The sequence below is a fragment of the Ciconia boyciana genome, chromosome 2 (assembly GCF_034638445.1).
Source record: "Ciconia boyciana chromosome 2, ASM3463844v1, whole genome shotgun sequence".
Lineage (NCBI taxonomy): Eukaryota > Metazoa > Chordata > Aves > Ciconiiformes > Ciconiidae > Ciconia > Ciconia boyciana.
This window is the reverse complement of record NC_132935.1, coordinates 147,518,658-147,540,426: the sequence shown is the minus strand read 5'-3', so window position 1 is coordinate 147,540,426 and position 21,769 is coordinate 147,518,658. Positions and strand designations below refer to the sequence as shown.

The following is a 21,769-nucleotide window of genomic DNA, read 5'->3' as shown; positions in this document are numbered from 1 at the left end:
TTGGTTTCTCACCTCCTGGACCAGTGTGTCCAGTCAGCTTTGCAACCCAGAAGCACTACTTGGGCATTACTCCTAAGCATCTGCTTCTGCTTACTTCAAAAACCCCTATGAGCACTCATTTGAAAGTGGACTGTAAATATTAATCTTCTTTGTACTCAAGGCACTTCTGAAATGTCTAAGTTAATACTTCATGGAATGCTTTGCCTGTGTTTTTCCAAGCAGATTCTATTCTGCTGCAGCAGTGCAATATATATCACAACGGGAGATAAAAGTCTAGGTTGATTTACAAGGCTGGTGACTGAAGAGCAGTGACACACAGAAAAAGCTGGAGGACTGTGATGAAAGAGCTCACAACTTTCCATCCTTTATGATTTTTAACCAGGACAGTTAGGTTTTCTTGTTGAGCAAGTGCTTCTTTATCACATGGAAAAAGAACATTTTAACACAGTGAATTTATTTTTGAGGGGAGCAAAACCACAAAGTGGTACTGAAGTAAATGATTCTGAGTACTCTCCTATGATCCAGACATCTCCTCTGAGAATGGAATATGGCTTTTTTTTGTATCTCCCTAAAATGAATAAACATGCTAAGGAACAGCAAAGTAAAAGAAGAAGGGCACTGGACTAGAAGGCAGGCGAGAGTATCCAGAACTGGTAGGGAGCAGAAAATTGTTAAAGCTGAGACAGGAATAAGTCCTGATCACAATGATCCTGCAGTGTAATGTACCCTAACTAAATAAATGCTCAGTCTTCACATTTTGGAAAGCAAGTTGCCTCTTTTCACAAAATATGTATCCACTTATTACTTCAGACCTGTTTCACTGTAGAACTGAATTAGTTGGAATAAGCTGCTCATTTCAGAAGCTGGAGGAGAGTGGCCAAGAAAGGCAATGGGGCCTGAGGCAGACATCATCACCAAAGCCCTGTTTCTTGAGGAAATAACAATTTTAAAAATAAGGTGTAAAATCTAGTATAAAATTAAGACGTTCAGGGGACTGGACCATAGCCTCAGAGGTTTTCAAGACCCAGCTGAACAAACTGGTCTGATCTCACAGCTGGACCTGCTTTGAGCGGGAGGTTAGACTAGATGACCTCTAGTGGATCCTTCCATTCTGAGCTATTTTATGATTCTATACACAATTCTCCATTTGCTTAAACCTGGCTGAATATCACTCATCTTTATAGATGCAAATTGGACGGTATGACTGTTTTTAAACTACTGAAATTCCTGTGTAGAGGCATAATCTTAGTTTACTTTTCTGGATCCATCCTTTTTTTAAGGAATCAACACCAGCTCCTGCTTTTGCTGCTAGTCAAAGAATGTCCAAACACAGCCTGCAGGAAATGACAGCCTCACTACTGTCAGTAATGGGCTAATTAACAGCAATAAAACTGTGCAGTCTATCTGCTGCAGCTTGTCAAAGGCACAACTGTGCTGCAGCGTGGAGCCAGTTGTTTTTGGGAAACAGTGCAGGACTGCCTCACAGTAGGTTCATCTTTGATTGCAGTGTTATCTTCACAGGCAAAATGAAAAGCAAGATTTTTTTCATGCAAACTTTAATTGAATAGAAATAGTGCGTTGAGACTGTATATTTTTCAGCAGTAAATTACACCTTGCCAGTTGTGAAGGGGCAGCCACAAATTCACCTAAATATGTGGAAGGGAACACTGTGCAACTACATGCCTCGTGTTGCTTCCTGCAAAGGTGAAGGATAACATTCTTTTAGTTCTCTGCAGTGAATTTGTGCCTCAGTGAGCGAAACAGATTTTCAAGCAATTCCAGAACTTAGGAAACTCAGTTCTTCAGAAACTAAAGAGCAAAACAAAGGATCTCAAGGTTTGTCTGTTCTTCATAAGAGGTCTGAACTTTACCATCTCTTCAAATCTTACCTGCTAGAATTGAGTTTATCCAAAGAGAAATGAGAACACTGGCCACAAAGCAACAGACCTTGCTCAAACCAAAGCCAACAGATTCTCAGTGCTACATCATTTATTAATGGAAGTAGAATCAAGCAATGCTTGAAAGCAAGAAATTAGCTAAAGCAAGCAAGATCTCTTCATGCTTGCTTGGAACAGTTTTCTACAAGTATCCTTACTCTTGAAGATGTTCGATGTGTTTTCCGTGAAATGATTTCATTTAGCTCTCATTCCACTCAAGAGTTTTTTGCAAGACAAACTGACAACAGAGTGACTTCTCAAATTACTTACTAAGGGAGTAGAAGCTGAAGAAAACATAATAAAAGTGACCTGAAGTTCCCAACTCTGTACCACGTTCATCAACTATTTATCAGTTCTTCAGCATGCTATCAAATTATTACACTGTTTTAGATTGCTAATAGTGTTTTCTCCTTTCATTATGCATCCATTTTATACATAACATTTCTGAACTGAATCACTAGGGTTGAAAAACAACAATAATAAATATCCATTATAATACTGCATTTTGTGTCAGAGAACTGGTGTTAAATTCTTGATAGTCGTGATGGCTATGAAGGTCAATGAAGGCCAGTGACTGAAGAACTTTTTGGAAAAACTACAGCTGCAGAGTTTCCATTTTGCTGTCTATGCTCCAGCTGCTCCACAGTCTAAATTGCTCCTGCTACTGACTTGACTGTCCTCAATGTGGCAGTGACAGGCTGAGGAGACCTGGCATACCCACTAAGTTTATGAGAGATTAAAAGAGAAAAGACTCTGAGACTTTGGATGTGTCTGTCTCCCTACTGTTAAAAGAACAAGTATGTCTTTATAGTTACATTACCACCCCACATCTCCATGTGGTTAAATTATTTTTGATGAAGCCAGGGATATAGGAGAAAATATGAATTTTATTATGATTTCTACTTCTTGTTCTCCTTCAAAAGGATTCTAAAGAAGCGTTAAGGAAATAGGAACAAGGGCTTAAGTTCCAAAACAACTGTTTTGACTGTTCTTGCCTAATTTCTTTGCTGAAGTGTCCCTTCTTTGCTGAAGGGACAATGATGTGTTGCTAGTGATCGCAACTGAGGTGTATGTTCGTGTGAATGCATGTATATAAGACTTACATATAATCACTCTTTGTGCTGAATAACCTACGGGCAATGTTTTTGGATACCCCTTGAGCACAGCTGCATACCCATGCAAAAAAAGAAAATTCCTTTTCTTTACCTTTGGAGTTTACTGCACCAGCTGCAGTTGAAACCAATCTGGGCAGTGACACAGGGACCACAGCTGGTAAACTGGAGACAAGCTGGGATGTAGATAAACAAACAGAAATTATTACATTAGTCTCACAAATAATTCTCATAAAAAGCACAAAAGAAGGATAATATATACTTAGGGACTCAACAGGTTCACACATGTCCAAAATAAGACACTAAAACCAGCTGATTACTATGCATTGCACAACCGTATGCACAGAGGTACATTTCACCTGTAGGATTCCATTTGTATTCCATTTGTAAATGTATTCCCACTTCCACAACTGTTCATTCAGCTTTATTGCTAAATTTTTATCTTTCTGCTTAATATTAAATATATCCTTAAATCTCTCTCTTCCCTGGCTCCAGTGTTCCTTGGTGTTGCTAACATTCAGACGTAAGCAGATAATAAGACTGACAGTGGAAGTATGCAAGAACTACGATTGGATTAGAAAAAAGAAAAATAACTGTTTCTGTTTTTTTCACAGTAGTACAGCTGGCAGTTTAAACCCAGAGAATTCCAAACAATGTAATTTTACCTTGGACAAAAGAGGCAGATGAACTGCAAAATGTGTTTGGGGATATGCCTTTGCAGTGTGATGTACAGTACACAGAAGAATTTGTGTTTGCCTTGCAAGCATGAAAACTGTTCTTTTTTTCTTGAGGAAACAAATTTAAAGGAGATATAATCATTCTTCTGAAAAAACAATTTGCACAGATTTCATTCAAAACCTACTGGAGCTATATACCTATAAACTAACTTGAGATAGATGAGGATGTACTGGATAATGAATCATCCATCTGGGAATAAATCTGAGAGAGGATAAATGTATCTGTCCATGAATCCAAATCCACAGATAAAATAGAATATTTAAAATTGTGTATGTGTTGCTAGGAGGGGAAAGGGGGGTCCTTCCCAGATCTGGCTCCTGCCCATGTTGTGTTTTACTTACTTGGAAGAGGTATCATTTCAACAGCTGAGAGATTGGTGATCTTTGACATCTGTAGCTCCACCCTGTGGTACTCATAAATTGTTCTTCTACGGACATCTACCAGGAAAGAAAAATAAAAATATTTTCACACTTTACTATTTTGCAGTCTGTAGCTTGTGAAAAATAGTGGATGTAATGATTATTCACTGTTCCTTAGGTGCACACATGACACTGATTTTCTCAATAATACATTTTTAACTTTAGATGCCACGAAGGAACATGTAAAATGTATAGACAGAGAATTTTTCACTTGAGAAACCATCAGAGCTGACAGAATAGGTACCCATTCCTGGTAAAGGATTATGAAAATGCTGAGTGTGCTCTCAAGCATCTTAGTCATTATTTAGGCAGAAATTCTAGAAAGTATACCATCAGACATTTTAGGGTATATTTCAGATGCTTGCTTTCCTAAGACATTTCTCAGCTTACAGACTTGAGAGAAATGCTTTATATGCTCACTTTGTCAGTTCTTGTCAAGATGTGAAAACAAAACTGATTTCATTGCTTAATCAAATTTGTTAGCTACAAGCTAGCTCACATCTAAATGCACTAGAACATTTTTTCATATTATAACATTATATTAAAGAAGACAAGACAAGTCTTCCTAAACAGCCAATGTTATGCCTAATCTTTATACAAGCTGACTGCACCTAAGTTTCTCAAAGCAGAAATTCAATATAGTCAATGCACTGTTCTTATGGGCTTTGAATGCACAGACGACTGTAAGACCCAAGCACAAGATAAGTGTGAAAAAATCACATAATTGTTAGTTTCCAGATCAATATCCTATCATGTATTCTGAATATTCCAGATTTTAAGTGCACAACTGCAATGCAGGGCGAGCTTGTACATTTGCAAATTAAAAGTGCAGCCTATACTGCCAATCCGACACAATAATGATGATGTCCTGGTGTGCTGGATTATGTTCTTTTTGAACGTCTGCTAAACTAACTGGAATCAACGCTAAATACAATCACTGACCCTGTGGAATCATGCCAGAGAGGAATAAAGGGTTACATACAAAGGATTAACAGGTTACTCTGGTCAATGGCTGCTCTGAGTCAACATGCAACAGAAGAAAAGGAATTGCAGACAGTCACAAACTCAATCTTAGGCAGTCTTCTGTGTTGTCAGCCCTGTATGGATTAGGTCACACCTTGTTGCTTGGTATAAAGGCTGTGTTTCTGCAGCTTGAAGTGGGCTCACATGGGCTCCCCAGCTGTTAAGCAATCACATAGCACCAAATCCAAAGTGTTTTTCACAATCTCTTGTTAGGAGGGATGTTGTAGGCATTTTTCAGACAGAAAATGGAACCTCAACTAAAATCAATCAAGCAGTAAATATGAATTTTTCAGAGAAGAGAGAAAGTGCACTATAAGGTGTCCTGTGGCTAAGGTGCCTCTTGGCTCAAGCGGACGAGGCTTTCTAAGAAAAGAGGGATGGCCAACCTCTAAAAGCACAAGTGTGGGAAACCCCCTTACACCACACAGAAAATAACCATCAAGGTATTGGTGTCAGTTGGAAGAAAGAGGGGAATATCTGAGAAGGGATGGGGAGGCAGAAGCAGAGCTGTGCTTGGGGGTTTCACTCTCTCCTGCATCAGCCAGGGTCGCTGCGGGGGAAGCAGCTTCTCTGCCCTCCCTCACTGCATAAGCTCTCAGGCACAGGTAGGCAGTGCCTGGCTTTCAGACAATAATATTTCTATTTAGCTCCAAATCAGCACCTTTGCCAAGTAGATCCTCTTGCTATTTATTTGAAGCTGACTTTGCTATGGCTTCACCCCTCCTGATAGCAGATTCTCTTTTGGTATGAAATGCACCTAGAACTGAGCTAGTTTTATGTTTTACCTACAAAGTCATTCTGACTAGTTAAAAGACAGATATGGGGATGTGCCAAATGTATACCCCAATAAATGCCTTAGCTATGTACTTCAAAGCCACTGGACAGAAAGGGTTTTCAAGACAAAGCTAATCTTGTGCTGGGGTGGGGAAAATCTCTTGCCAGCAGTGCGAGGTTTATGCTCCCAGGATGGTAAGTCCCATAAAAGCACCTGCCAAATCAGAGTGATCAGGAAATGTGTTTGAAATGAACTCCTGTCAATGCTGAAGGCTGTAATTTGTTTCCACAGAAATCTTTATCCTTCTGTCCAAAAAAATAAGCAAATCAATACATAAATTAAAATGGTGGGTGCCAGCACTTTAATTGAACTCTATTTCATCTAATCAGTAGTGGTACAGACTGGCATGCTATAATCCTGTTTACTCCGAACATTTCCTAACAGACTCCTCACAGGGGTTACAAGAAATAAGGAGCTTCTGGCTTTCCAAAAATCCAGGAAGAATCAGTGACTCAGGTCACAGGCACTTTTATCTCACCCAGTGCATGAAATTTCTAAAACACTGATTTCAAGAGAATTAAGTTTGGTATCAAAAAAATCATTTCTAATCATGCATAGTTCATCATGACTGTTGATCCCATTAAATCCCACTTCCTGGTCGACTCAGGTTTGATCTTTTCTTCTTCAGGAAGAAGGCTGTACCAGCCACAGGTGGTGAGTTTGCATACGAGGGATCTATCTACTGTAAGAAACCTAAGCACAGAGAGGTATTTGCATAGTCACCTTCTAACAGCTTTGTCTATACTTGCAGGCAGGTGGTTGGAAACACGAACATTCAAATTTATCTGCATGGCCAGGTTGTAAAAAAATGCAGGTGCAGATTCCTTTGAAAGTCTGACTTGAAACACGCCATGCTTAGCTCCTCAAAATACACTTTTTCCTCCCTATTTAGAATTCTGAGCCTGTATCCCCTTAACAAAACAGGCTAGAAAAGCTAAACTCAACAGGATAAATAGAAAAATGAATACTCTCCTCTGACACTTTCCCCCTCAACCTCTCCACACACACTCCCGTTCCAACCCAAGACACACGCTGCCTTTCACTCAGGTGGAACTTCTTTGACTTATGCTATTTAGCTCTTTTACAAACAAGTACAAGTGCAGAATCCCAAAAAGATTATGAGCCCACGTACTTCAGTATGCACCTTAAGTTGACAAGAACTAGTGAAATCATTTGATGTAGTAACAGACAAAAATTTAAGCATCATGTGCAGGAATTTTACTGAAAAGAGGCATTACAGAGAAGGGAGAAAAGGAAAAGGACTTTTTGCATGCATATATACTTTTGAAGTACCATTCCTGGTTCTGAATTTCAGAAAATATATATATGTTCTTCTCCTAGTCATGAAAATATTTTACTTTTCTGCAGGTCTGAGTATCTCAAACACCCTTTTTAACCGAATTATATAATTTATAATATTTTTTTTTCAATAACAGTGTCTGTTGTTTTACATTTGGTTTAATTTACAGCATGGTCCAAATTGTTCTTTGGTTTGTTTCTGTGGCATGTACATGTGCTATCTTTGAATGCAAGGCCAAAGGTACAGCCCCAGCAGAAAAAACTGAAGAAAGCACCAGTACTTACCTGAGGTAAGTACATTCCTCAGTGACCTAGAGAGATAATGTGGCGGGTCAGAAGGCCAATTGAAAGAATCCTTTCAAGGGATTAAGCAATGGATTGGTAAATTATAGATTCTATATAAATTATAGATTATAAGATTCTGGTGCGAAAAAACATTTCTGTGTAGTTTTATCACAGTAGTTTTAAACTAAATAATGGCATATAAATATTCTATGAAACAGAATTTCCAGAGTTAACTAAATGTACTAAATAGGGAGAGTGCTCTGGAGGTGGAGTGGTGCCAGAAGAGCACCAATGACTCCCTAACATACCTGCAGGGTCAGTAGCTAGTAATAAACCATTGTGTCCAACAGATGCACAATCTCTCTGGTACTTTTCCATCACATAATCACTTTTCCTCATACAGCATTCCTCATCTAAAACCTGCAACCCAGTGAAATGTGAAAATGTTGGAGAAGTCAGTCTGATTTTTTAAATGATATGTTCATACAAATAAAAATCTTTGTCAGTGAAAGATTTCTAGGGAATTGAGATCGGCCATATACCCAGCAAAAACTGCTAAACAAAGCCATATGTATTCATACAGCTGCACTTTCATTTTTAAGTCTAGCTGATAGAGAAAACACACATGGTAAGAGAGTGCATTTGATTATGCAGAAGTCAGTTTGAAGCAAACAATTTATGAAACATACCCAGCTTACACTGCAAGCAATTTGTAAAAAATATAAGGGTGGGGCACAGCTGCTGTACTATACAGCCACTGGTTTTGCTTGATAGGGACTTTGTTTAGCACCACTGGCTGAATAAAATCTTCATGCAAATATATATTTTGCCACCCTGGTATGTCTGATTGCCATCACCACAAAAGGTAAGGGAATCAGAATGTCAAAGCAGTCTTTGTTCTTTGTTTTTAACAGCTTCATATTGCTAAACTTGTCAATATTAACTAATTAATTCTTGAGGCACTGACACTGGGATCAAACATGCCTGTAATCAAACCATCACCACAATTGCTCTTGCTCATGGACTATTACACACATGTCTGAACCCAGATCAAAACTTAGATTCCCTAATTGTATTAATTTTATCATTCTCCTAAAAGTTACTAAAAATCCTTTAACACCTGGAAGCTGCACCTCAAAGACATATAATCTGTGAATAAGCAAACCAGTGAAGTAGGCTTTGAAAATACCTGCTTTATGAACGATGTAGAAAAAAGTGTTCTGCTTCAACGCTCTGTGCCTACCACACATCATTTACTTTGAAACTCTCCATGTCCTTTCAGATTTACCCCAAGTCCTGATGCCAGCTGACCTGCTCTTACTACAGGATCTAGGTGTGAAAAACATGCTTTATTCCCTTAAGCCACTATGCAGCAAACTGCCTAATTCTGAGATTGGTCGATGACCAGTTAAGGCTTTGGCTAAAATCAGAACATTTTAAACTTTGATCACCTCGTACCATTCCCTGAAGTGCTGTTATGCCACCAAAGATTGGCAGCATGCCCATCTCTTTCTGTCACTGCTCCTGAATCGGATATGTAGTGCCAAGGAACCGATCTGTCTGGCTAATCCCATTTGGGCCAGCAGACAAACACGCAGGGCTGGAGGAGCTGGCACTCTGTGGAATTAGCTACACTAGTGGAAAGCAAGAATAAATACTGTGAATTTAGAGCGACAACTTTGGGGCCCACTTTGCACAGAGGTAAATTACAACATTACCAGCAAGGCAGCAGCAAATTAGAGCCTGCGATTTCCCAGATGGTGCTGCACCTTTACACAATAAATATCACAACATAAACTGCTAATCTTCTTTTACCGTCAGGAAGGTAATGCTAAGGTTCTTTCAGGGGCCTCACTGCTGTAAACAAACTGGAGAGAAATCTTCAGCAAACACTTAAAACATGCAGAGTTGTCAATTATATGCTTGAGTTACACTACATATTGAGTGGCACTAATTGCACTGAAACGGGAATATTACTAACACATAGCTCAGCTACAGTTTCATTTGTGTACACAGTGTTGTTGAGTAATTTCAGTGTCATTAGATGTTGGGTTGTCAAGGTATGGATTTCCTAAAAGAGCTGTACCTAATACAGTAGAGGCCAAGATCATGGAGAAGTGTGTCTCATCATGGAGAAAAACCTGGCCATTATCTGTAAGTGCAAGACTAGCAACTCACTGTGTAGGCCTCATGAATCTGGCACTCTCATTTTACCAGTGTACTTCATGCTCTCTTGGAAAACAAAGCACAATCTGGGAAAGCTCACTGGTGGGCTTTTTCATTACTAAGATAAAATAGTGGGTTGCAGGAAATACTTTTTCATTTCTTCTTCATGCACAATAAAAAGCTAATTGAAGGACAAAAGGGAAGAGAGCACTGAAACAAAGGAGAGAAATGTAGTAACCCTGAAGGAAAGAAAAGATGTAGGGGAAGAAAGATGGTCATGAAATTAGAGAGAGATCTTGGGAGTCTTCAGAAGGGACAGCAAAGGACACCATAGGCAAATGAAAGAAGGACCAAGAACAGAATGCTAAGGTTGGCTAAGAAAAAACAAGAAATAAGAGGGAACAGGGAAGAGAAGGTGGTTGCAATGGGTCAGGGACAAGGTTCCTGATGCAGTGAAGATGCTGAAGACAAGGGAGGAGAGAAGACTTGCTGGAGAAACATGTAACGCTATCCCCTAGCTTTGTCTTCACCAATCATGTGTTGTCTAACTGGAAGACATCCATTAAACATCTTAGTGTCTTTGTTACAAAAGGAAAAATAGTTAATGTACAAGTGTTCAGCCTGTCTAAAGAAGAAGAAATCAGGGTGGTCCCTCTAACATATCGGACAAATCAGAAGCAGAGGTCCAGAGCCTGGCTCACTTCACCTGAATTACCTGGAAGAAGCAGAAACTTTTCATCTGAAATTAATTGATGGACTTAATTTGCCATTTTGCTGCTATATAAATTTCAGAATTTAGGGCTTTTCTTGTTAACCTTGGTGTCAAAGCAAAAATTCACTTCCCTTCTCACATTACCATTCATTCCAAAGCACCTCTAGAGTATACACAGGCATATGTATCTTTACATATATATATATAAAAATAGAAAATAGTGGCCAACCTGCACCAATATGATAGTACCACATATAGGCTCGAGAATAAAGACATTGTCTCTATATACGCATTAGTAGCAGATCAAGAAAAGAAATCATAGAAAACAGGCAGAAAGCCAGCTGCCAAAAATCTCCCATCTCTGTGCTCTAACTCTTAAAAGATAAGGAGAAAAAATGTAGGTACCTGTATTCTTTTAGGGACAGATAAAAGGGGTATTACTGCAAAGCCTTTATATGTAGGAGTATATTAAAAAAAATAGGTATGAAATGTTCAAGGTCCTCCATTTCAAAAAGTTCAGAAAATCCTTTCTTTTTGCTCTTGGCTCTTCAAGAGGATCCTTTTCAGCACTCATTAAAATGCACTTTTGAAATGAAATGGCTGATCAAAAAGCATGTTTTTCTTTCCTCAGAATGAAATAGGCTTGCTTGGCTTTAGAACTCACCTTTCAGAAGTATTAAAAAAGTTATTACTAATGTTTTGGACAGCATGTCTGAAAAAATCTGATAAATAGTTAGTTCTAAATCTTCCAAAATTACTTCAATAAAACTAGGACTATTATACTGAAATTTTAGAATGCTGAGCATACAGAATGCACCAAAGACATTCAGCATTTTTGAAAATTGAGAGGATATTTTTGTTCAAATAGGGTTGTGTTACACTTAATGTTTCTTTCCTTTTCAAATGCAAGATGTATACAAAAATAACTGACAAAACTCAAACATGAAGCAGTAGAGTTGGGGTTTTTTTGTTTGATTTGGGTTTGTTTTGGTTTTTTTTTAATAACTACCCATGAACATAAAGGGAAATGGGGTTCTCTTGATGGAAAAGTCTTTGCTAAAGTGTTAAGCAAGAACTAATAGCTATACTATCTTTGCCTTCTTTTGGGACAAACAGCAATTTATATTCTTCCGTTGTCTTAAGGAGTTAACAAATAAAGTAAAACAACAATTCTATCATATCACTTTTTCAGTAATTGACTAGAGCCATGGTTGATTTAACACCTCTGAAAAACAAGAATGCAAGAACATGCATATTTTAAGAGCATCTGACACTGGCTCTCTATGGGCCAACATTATTTACCAGTTCTGTCAGGGTGCTATTACGTTGCCTGTACATACTAATATAAACCTGTTTCACTGAAAGCACAATTTGGCTTCAGGAAAATCTACCACGAACTGATGATTCCCTTGATTAATGCTAGCTCTAATGTAAGCTGCAAACTAGCAAAAATAATAATGAATTATCACCAGCCACAGAACCAGTCATTAAGGAGAAAAGCCGTGCATTACACACAGTAATACAGAAATAGTGCTATCAAAACTGTTGCTGCAGTGGCACGTTTTAGACTCTTTACCCACATTCTATTCTTCTTATCTGCCATTCCGTAATGTAACTTAATGAACAGAGTAAGTTTAAGATGAAACACTACACAGATTTTCTGATAACTATAGTCACTTCACTTAGCAGAAAGTGTCATGTGACAAAAAGGTCCATAGAAATACTAAACCTAGAAGACTAGTAAGTAACTGTGTATTCATCTAAACCAACATTATGTGGTGGTAGTACAACAAGGTGCGTGTCTGAAATATTTCTACAGAAAGAAACATTCAAACTAGAATAAAGGCTCACATATACCATATATTTTACATACAAAATACGTAAATTTAAAATAGGTCCTTTAGTATTGTTTGATGGTGGAGGCCTGATGCCAAACGACCTGCATACTGCTTGCATCTCTTACATTGTATTTCTGTGTGACTATTCTCATAAACCATTTGCATGAGTCAATCAACCTAATTTCCACCTGAATCCATTTTAGGAGCTCTTACAAGCTGAAGACTCACAGAAATATTCAGATCATTCACTTACAAACATCACTCTAATTGATAAAATAGGTTGCCTAGAATCATTTGTTCCTAAGTACTCAAAAGCAATCCATGCGACCATAGGCACATCACAACTATCTATCATACTTCAGAAACAAATTTCTTCCAAGACCTGATCTCTTAAGGAAATCTGGGCCTGCCAACCTCCTTCACACTACTCTGAGTTCACAAGAAGCAACAGACAGTACTGAAATTTTCCATCTTCCCTATGGCAGGACATATAAGACGTAGGATTTATGCTCCCTCATATCAAAGACTGTTTAAATGTGATGAGGGGATAGGACAAGCTGAGAGGCAGTGGTACCTGCAGACCCCATCTGCAGACTGCCTTAAAATGGGCTGGATCAGGTCAGTCCTCATGAGCTTTACCTGTGTCACACCTCTGCCAGGGTTCACTTTAGGGCAACATGCTTGGACTCAGTCCTAGGAGGCTGCTTCAGGTGCAGCTTCTTTCATCTACACCCTGCTATTAGAGGATCATAAAAAATTGAACTTGGTAAATTTGCTCCAAATGTGTAAATAAAACCAGCACATTTGGAAAGTGAGCATACCCTCTAATGGCTAAACAACCTCAAAGTGTTCTGTACACAGTATGTTAAAACAAAGCATCAAGGAAATCACACTTTATTTCCTACTATTCGTTTTCAGTCAAGCCACACAAAGTATAATTAATGCCAGAGAAAATTAAATGTCACCTGCATTACCATTGCCATGACTATGTGAGCCCAAGATGTTATTTAATAACTACATCTCCTTTTCTTTTCTTGCACTAAAATGTATATATGAATTTGAAGTTCAGAATGTAAAGTATCAAGAACTTTCAGCCTGGATATTTTTCTCTTTTTGGATACAGATTATTTTTCTGAACAGGTTATTTCTTCCCTACTATGGATATGGGGACGTATTCCAGATAAAGTATCTTATGAAATACCAAATTGTGCTGTTGACAGTTTAATTTTACATTATTTGTCTGGCCATTTAGTTTTATTTACTTAATTTATCAGCTCAAAAGAAACAATGACAGAGAAAAACACATTGGGAATTATCAAGCAAATAAAATTACACTTGAATTAACAAGCTGAAATTAGCTAAGTGATTTGTTGTGCAGCTAATCATCCTTGATGAAATCAGCTTATACTAATTTCTCAGCCTCCAAACCATTAGCACCATTACAATACTACATACTGGGAATTTGCTGGATCCTGTGCACGACCACAAATGCATCTGAGAGTCCCACTTTCACTGGGTGGTTGGTCGAACTTATCTGCGTCACAGCAACAGGAATCTGGAAGACAAAACAGGAAGATATGCATGAAATATTGAAGTAAAAAAATTCAGACTAAAAATAACAGCACTGCCATAATGAACATTTAAGCAGTGTAAATTAAAAATCCTAAATAAATATTTTATACAATACAGCACAATATGACTATGCATTTATTGAAGATTGAAATTACTGGTTTTAATTTTTAGTTGGATTTGCTTCTTATATAACAATATTCACATCAACACTTAGAGGTGGAACAATTGTTAATGATGACACAGAAAAGAGCAGTAACTTTCAGTAATTTATTTTCCGCAGTTGTAGACAAGGTGGGATGATGTGCTAGTATCAGACAAGGAGGAGGAGGCAATACTTCTTCCCTACTATTGAACACACAAACTGTGAAAGTTCAGCTTGGGATGAACATTTTAAAAGCTTATGGCTCAGTTAACTTGCACTGGAAACTGTTTGAAGAGCTATCTGAAGAGAGTTCTGGCCCAATAATATTCATGTTTAATGTGTCTTGGAATAGCAGGGAAATTATCAATGTCATCGAAAATGTGGAAAATGCCAGATGCTCACTTGCCAACATCTAGAGGAAGAAATAAAAATACTTAAATAGCCATAGACCAGTCCAGCTTTACATAACAAAGATATTGATGCTGGGCAACACGGTTATATGAAAATAGGTGTCATTTTGATTTAATTCTTTGGGCAAGATTGCAGCTTTGGCTGATACTTGTATAGAAGTAATAGCTTTAGAATTTTGTAAGGTGTTTGACTTAGTGACATGTAGCATTTATACAATATTAATATAGTTAACTAGACTGCCTGATCACAAACAGCAGCCATCACTAAAGAAGCAGCTCAGACCTACAGTGTGTCTTTACACTATATCTTTCTTCTCCAGACATCAGACCTAGTATTCAAAAGTTTTATCAAAGACTGGGAAAGAAACATAAATTTACTGCCTAGCAGTTCTGCAAATGACACTGGCAGAGTAAAAATAATTCAATACCTGGATCAATTAGCAAAGTTAGACCTTGCAAAAATCGCAAAGTTATAACTCAGAGAACAAAGACTGCAAGGTAGAGGTTTGAGGACCATGTTCTATAAAGCAGCAGTTCTGGAAGGAATCTCAGTATTGTAGTGGATGAACAACTCCAGCTGTCAGAAGGGACATGGCAGCAAGAAAACTTAATTGATGTGACATTTGGTTACACAGTGGAATATAGCCTAGGAGTGGGGTGGCCATTTTACTTGTACCTGCACATTAGATTATTACTGAAATGTTATGAAACTTTAGGAGGACCTATTTCTTAAAAAGATCCTGAAAGCTTATGAGAAGGAAGATTAAGAGAGTAATAAAAATATTTTGAAAACTTTTGCAGTTCTCAAATGCCATTAACAGAAGGGTTAAAGGGCTCTATCTATTTGGCTTCTCAAAGAGAAAATGGAAAGCTGGCTGGATTACCATAAACGAGTACTGCCATGGGGAGAAATTACTCAGGAACTAAAGAGTTTTTTCATCTAGCACAGAAAGATATAACCAGAAGCTGGAAGCTGCAGACAGATACCTTCAAAGTAGAATAAGGCACGTTTCTATGATTGAATGTTATTAACCACTGGGATAAACTACCAAGGGAAATTATGATTCTCCAGCCATTGCTGCTTTCAAATGACAGTTGGATACCTTATTTTTCAAAGTTGGCCTTCAGTTAACCAGAAATTACTAGGCTGAAGATAGATGAAACTGGATCAAATGTAAGAAACTGAGATACAAGGTGTTAGCTCAGCTAATCTAATAGCCTGCTCTGGCTTTACCTGTGTAAAACTACCAAAATTATACTGTTGGCCAGTATTTTTCATATAGCAGAAAAATGCCAAAGTAAAAAGCTGGTTATACATCCAGTGAATGAGGATTCAGTATTGCCTACACGTCAATGAATGGCTTGACTTCTGGTATTTGAGTTGAGCATCAGTAGTTGTTCTTGTTCCCAAAATATCATTTAGCTGCGCTTTTTCCTGATTACACTGGTATCTGTCTAGGAAAAGTTAAATTTGAGAATATTAACAGAAAAAGTGAGTTCTGGTGAATTAAACAGCATCATAAATTTCCATTTCTTTTACTTGATTTAGTGACTGGTTTGGCTGGTTTATTTAGGGGTTCTTGCATACATGATCTGCTTTGGTATAACAAAAGGAATGATGTTAAATCAACATGAAAAACAGAAGTGGCTTTGAAATACTGCTAGTAATACATCAATTTAAATTTGACTTATATCAGCTTAGCTCTGATGCAGTTATTGGAGAATATGACATAAGAAGGCTGAAAGCCATATTTTCAAAGTCTTCAAAATAAAAGACTCACTGAGTCCAGAAATAAGTCTATAAACTTTTTCCAGCGTGAAAGCATACACAAAATAAGGGAATTATTCACAGTCTCAGAATACTGTAGAGAAAAGCTTATATTAACTATCGAAGAAACTGTCTTAAAAGATTTTGAGGAGGATACTCTAGAGAAGCTATTGAAAATCAAGTCAGAAAAAGCACTGATGAGAAGGATGCAATGACTATTTCTCTTCCAAGTTAGAGAGGAAACATAGCAGATGAAGAAAGAAATCAGAGTTTTATGGGCATAAAATGTAGTTGGAATTGGAATTATGAGTAGGCGTGTGACCAACAAAATATGCTGGCAAAATTGGTGGCTCACGGCACAAATTGTGTCTGACACGTGAAAAGTATTATACTCATTTTTATGTGTGAGTGCAAACCAGGAGAATTTGCACTCAGGTCTCCCTGAATAAGCCTCCTTAGTTTTAATTCTAGTGCCGTATCATATGTTTTTTTCTGAATTTGTGAATAATTGAACAATTTACATCTCTCCCTCAAAAATTATGCTAACAGCAAACTACTTTCTCTCTTTTTTTTTTTTCCTCAGGAAGGAGCGATGGGTTCTTGCAGTACAAATGCCACAAGTTAGTTGTTGTTTTTCTGTCTGTTTTTAAAAATAATTTTCTTTTCATTACAACTTGGTTCAGAGCTTGAAAGTCACTTTCAGTTTCACTATTTAATAAAAATTATGAATGACTCAGTGATAACTGATACCAAAATAGGACGCAGTAGCGAAGTTGAACAGAAAATACAAAAACTTCAGCAGAAAATAGAAAATTTTGGAGCAGAAATATCTCAGTAGTTTTTGCCAAAATCCCTGCAGGTGTCCACTCTCTTGTGCTGGGCATTCTAGCGAGACTGAAGAACTTGCAGAATCATTTTCTAAAACCAGTAAGAAAGTTGTAGTAGGGTCCAGTCTAACAGCTTTAAGAACCAGCCAAAATTTTGGATATATGTTTTAGAAACAGGGAATTGTTTGTGTAAGGTGAGGAAATCATAAATTAAGTTAGTATAGCCAGCTCTTCAAACTGAGGTAAAGCCTGTATCAAACAATTAGGCATACAAACAGAAATGCAGTCGAAGTAGAAGGGAATCCATGACCCAGGAAAACTTTTCTTCTCTTGAAAAACTGCAATGTTATTAGATCTACATTTACAAATACATATGCTTATTTTTAAAGTGTGGGAAAATTAGTCATTTTACAGAACTGAATACTTCAGTCACTTGCTGATGAGCGTACTAGGTGTCATTTTATAGGTGAAATCTTTTGAATGAGATGTCAAGATCAAATGGGCTTTTACCATATGATGGCCTATTAGGAAATATACCCTTTTGACAGAAGGCTTGTAGTAAATGATAAAATAATTTATTGAAAATTACAGTGAAACATAGGTAGCAAGCAGATAGCTAGTGTTCTGAATTCCTCACTGTCGTAGTTTAACCCCAGTTGGCAACTAAGCACCACACAGACGCTTGCTCAGCCTCCCCCCCTCGGTGGGATGGGGGAAACAATTGGAAAAAAAAAAAGAACCCATGGGTTGAGATAAAGACAGTTTAAAAGGACAGCAAAGGAAAAGAAAATAATAATAATAATGATAAAAGAATATACAAAACAAGTGATGCACAATGCAATTGCTCACTGCCTGCTGACCGATGCCCAGCCAGTCCCTGAGCAGCGATCGCTGCCCCCCGGCCAACTCCCCCCCAGTTTCTATACTGAGCATGACGTCATATGGTATGGAATAGCCCTTTGGTCAGTTTGGATCAACTGTCCTGGCTGTGTGCCCTCCCAGCTTCTCACTGGCAGAGCATGGGAAGCTGAAAAATCCTTGACTAGTGTAAGTACTACTTAGCAAGAACTAAAACATCAGTGTGTTATCAACATTGTTCTCATACTAAATCCAAAACACAGCACTATACCAGCTGCTAGGAAGAAAAATAACTCAATCCCAGCTGAAACCAGGACACCCACCTGAATGGCAAGATATGTCATGACAGGCTGACATGTTAAACAGTTGAACAGTAAGCTAGGAATGTGCAAGTGGTTGCTAATGGGTGGCAGGGGTTTTATGCCATTACATTCAGAGGATTGATTTTAACTCGAATAATTCCAAAATGTATGTTAGCTCTACCATAGACAATATGAACTCTTGTGTTGTACAAGCCACCAGTTTATGAATAAGCTTCCTAAATGCACACTAGCGCTGGGGCCACTGACATCTATATTTTGGGTTATATACTTCAACAATAGGGAAAAAGATATTTAGAATTCCTGCTAAATTCTATTAATCTGGGAACAGTAATCTGTTCAATAATACTGAATAGAACAATAATACTGGGAACAGTAATCTAGACAGTATTTTCCCTCAGAGCGTTCTCAAGTTTTATTCTTTTCAACTTTCTCTGAGAACACTTCAGAATCTTGCCCTTCAAAAAACAATAAAATGATGGCCTCTGACCTTATTCTGAAGGAGATGGTAAGCAGGGTGCAATTACTGTCCCACTTCAAAACTGAGTCAAAAATAAAAGCCAGAGTATGCTGCAAAATAATAATTAGGAACACAATAGTACTTACATAGGGTTTTCATTGCTGGTTTCCTAAATAGTTATTAATTACTCTACAGGCCAAACTGCATGAAACTTAATCAGGAATTTTAAGTTTTTAAGAATCTTTTAATTTTAAGAATAATAAAATCAAAGATCCTGTTTCTGTGTTAATATTTTTAATAATAATAACAGAGGCAAAGAAATGCCAGGAATGTATAATATAGGCAGAATATCCATGGAGACTTCAAGACTGTGCATTGTTTTTTTTTTTTCAATTTTCAGGAAACAATCACAAGGTTTGGAGTCTTGTTAGTGAAAACAGAATATTTTTCGTCATGCATAGCAGGAGCATCAGTTTCATCTAACTGCTAGTACTTAAGCAGTTCCATTCAATTCTGCCTCCTTTCACAATATAAAGAAATTCTACTACAAGTCTCTTTTAGAATTATTTTCCAACTTCACATATAGGGCAATTTGAACAAGCATTTCAACTTTAATAATGGTTTCTGGATGACTACATAAATAGAGAGTCATTACTATTTAAATGAACAAAGAAAGCCTTCAAGCCAATGAAATTAAGAAAAATATCCTAAACCATTAACAAAACCTTTGGTACCTTTGCTTAATTTGTCCTGTATTAATCATGGACAGAAAAAGAAACCAAATGTTACACTAAGGAACATTAGCTATAAGTACTAATGGGAAAAGACTATACAGAATAGTTATTTTGTTCAAAAAGAAGTAAAGCTCTTGAGAATTGAAGTTCTGCAAAATTTAGAACATAAAAAATGAGTGTTCAATACTAATACATAAAAAAGTATGCCTTTGCAGAAAATTTTCTTTATTACTATGTTCTGTTGGCTAGTTTGCACTGTAATGTATTTCATATTTAGTAGAGGTGCACCAGTAAAATTTTTCTGCCAGCTCATGTTTCCTGACCATTTGCCAGAACACTAATAGTTGGTGTAAGCAAAGTGATATTTAAAATGGAAGGTATATGTACTTTAAACAAACTAAATTGTTAAAGAAACAAATATTTGACTTGGTATAGGACCTTGCTATATTTCAAATTGTTTTTACATTTTGAAAACTTGGCTGTACAGCTCCTTCTCCTACCCATTAACTCCTCTGAAGGATATTCTGATGTCTCCAGAATTCACTATCATGGTGGCTCAGATCCTTTTCTAAATTTTTATTTTTTCAGAATCTATTCTGGATTTTGGATAACAATTGTGCATTTCAGACTGCTTCCTATTGGGCAAACAACAGAACACAGAGGACTGGGCAGAACAGTTCCTTTGATACTCTCCAAACCCCAGCCAAGATCCTGCCTTGGTGGTCAACACCAGGTTTATGAGGTAGCAAACCTGATGTGGGAGCAGGAAGGATATGAAAAAGGAAATCTCAAATAGTTTGAATAAATAAGAAATAAAAGGTAAAATTTACCTGAATTGCTTTAGACATAAAAGTCCCTACTTGTAGCTCCCTTAAATGTATAATCAAAGTTATTTTAAAAGTGGATTCTTCAAGATAAACTCCTGGTGTCACTATACAAAGCCCCTGTGGGATGCTTTATAAAGTTACTTGCAGCCTGTCTGCTGCATTTCTTACATGGTGTTACAGCTTGGAGACTTTCAATGATAATGCAATGAAGACCTCACAGATTTGCCATACATCACTGTCATTTTTGATGAACTGTGATGCTAAAATGAAATGGCACCAGAAAGGTGGTAGAAATCTTCTCGTGCAACTTTTACTCATGCTAGTGAGCACTCACACAAGTAATCTTACTGGAGTTAATGGGGCTCCTGACAACATGACTCATGAGCAAGAGAAATGGTTCCAGAAGGAAGGACTTCCTCAGAAAGCAATGGATTCAGCACTGGGAAGTAAATCAATTCCTAGCCAGACTTGTAAGCACTAGAGTCAAGTTTAAATTTACAAGTGTCTCAGTTTTCCTTTTCAGACAACTTGTGTCCAATCAGTAATTGGAAATTTTATTCAATTTTCATTGTTTAGGTGAAAAGCTGAGGTAGTTTTAACGGAGTAAGACAGGCTGCAAATAAAGAGTGTAGTCTTCTGGAAATCTCAGCCTCCAAATCCATTCCCCAAGCAATTACCAATGGAATACGCTAGTAGTAACATTCTAAGATTTTGCAAAAATCTTTTGTCAAAAGATTTACAGACCACTAGTATGTTACTATTACCACTTTAAAAAGTCTCTTTCCTTAACTACGTGCAATAGTTTTAAAGTGATGTTTGGTAATTCCATTCAGGATAAGAATAACTCATGACAGGAAAGCCAGGTACGTGGGCATACCAGAAGTTTCTTGTGTCTACAAAACTAATCCAGTAAGAGTATACTGCAGCAATCCTGTTTGCAAGGTGCAAAGACATCTATCTTAGGTGAAGATATGACTGCTGCTAGTAGAATAACCCAGATCCTCACTAGCTCTCTAATGAAGGGGAGAGGAGTACTATTATTTCTGCTTCATTCAGGTGCATGGCTTCAACACAGGCATGAAAAATGAGCCTGAGGGTCACAACTGGTCTGTAGCAGAGAGAGAAGAGAACGCAGATTTCTCCAAGTCTGGACAATCAGTCATATCACCGATTGCATTTTTTTAATATAAGGAGGATAACAGAAAGATGTACATCTTGAAGAGAAAGTCACACTTTGCATGCCAAACTGAGATTAAAATAAAAAAAAAAGAAATAAATAGTTCTTTGCTCCTAGAGACTTGAGATTATCTACCTTCTGATTCTCATTTTCATGAAATTCAACTGGAGGTATGGCCTCTAGGCTGTAGCCTCCAGGACTCTAGCAACAATATAAAGAAAAAAAAAAATCATCTAAAGTAATGATTTAAATTCTGAAACACTTGGAGAATGCAGAAGAGCCCGACCAAGACAACAACATATTGGTGTTA

The 21,769-nt window shown here is 37.4% G+C and overlaps 1 protein-coding gene across 1 annotated transcript in view; it reads right to left on the bottom strand.

Annotated features, from left to right (window-relative positions):
- PLXDC2 (plexin domain containing 2) overlaps nucleotides 1-21,769 on the bottom strand; it is a 283,218-nt gene that overhangs the window by 54,948 nt on the left and 206,501 nt on the right. Inside the window, exons 7-9 of the mRNA XM_072854412.1 lie at nucleotides 13,820-13,919; nucleotides 4,129-4,224; nucleotides 3,144-3,225 (exon numbers count right to left, since the gene is read on the bottom strand). Of these exons, the coding sequence (XP_072710513.1) occupies nucleotides 3,144-3,225; nucleotides 4,129-4,224; nucleotides 13,820-13,919 (278 nt within the window). The remainder of the gene's footprint in view (nucleotides 1-3,143; nucleotides 3,226-4,128; nucleotides 4,225-13,819; nucleotides 13,920-21,769) is intronic.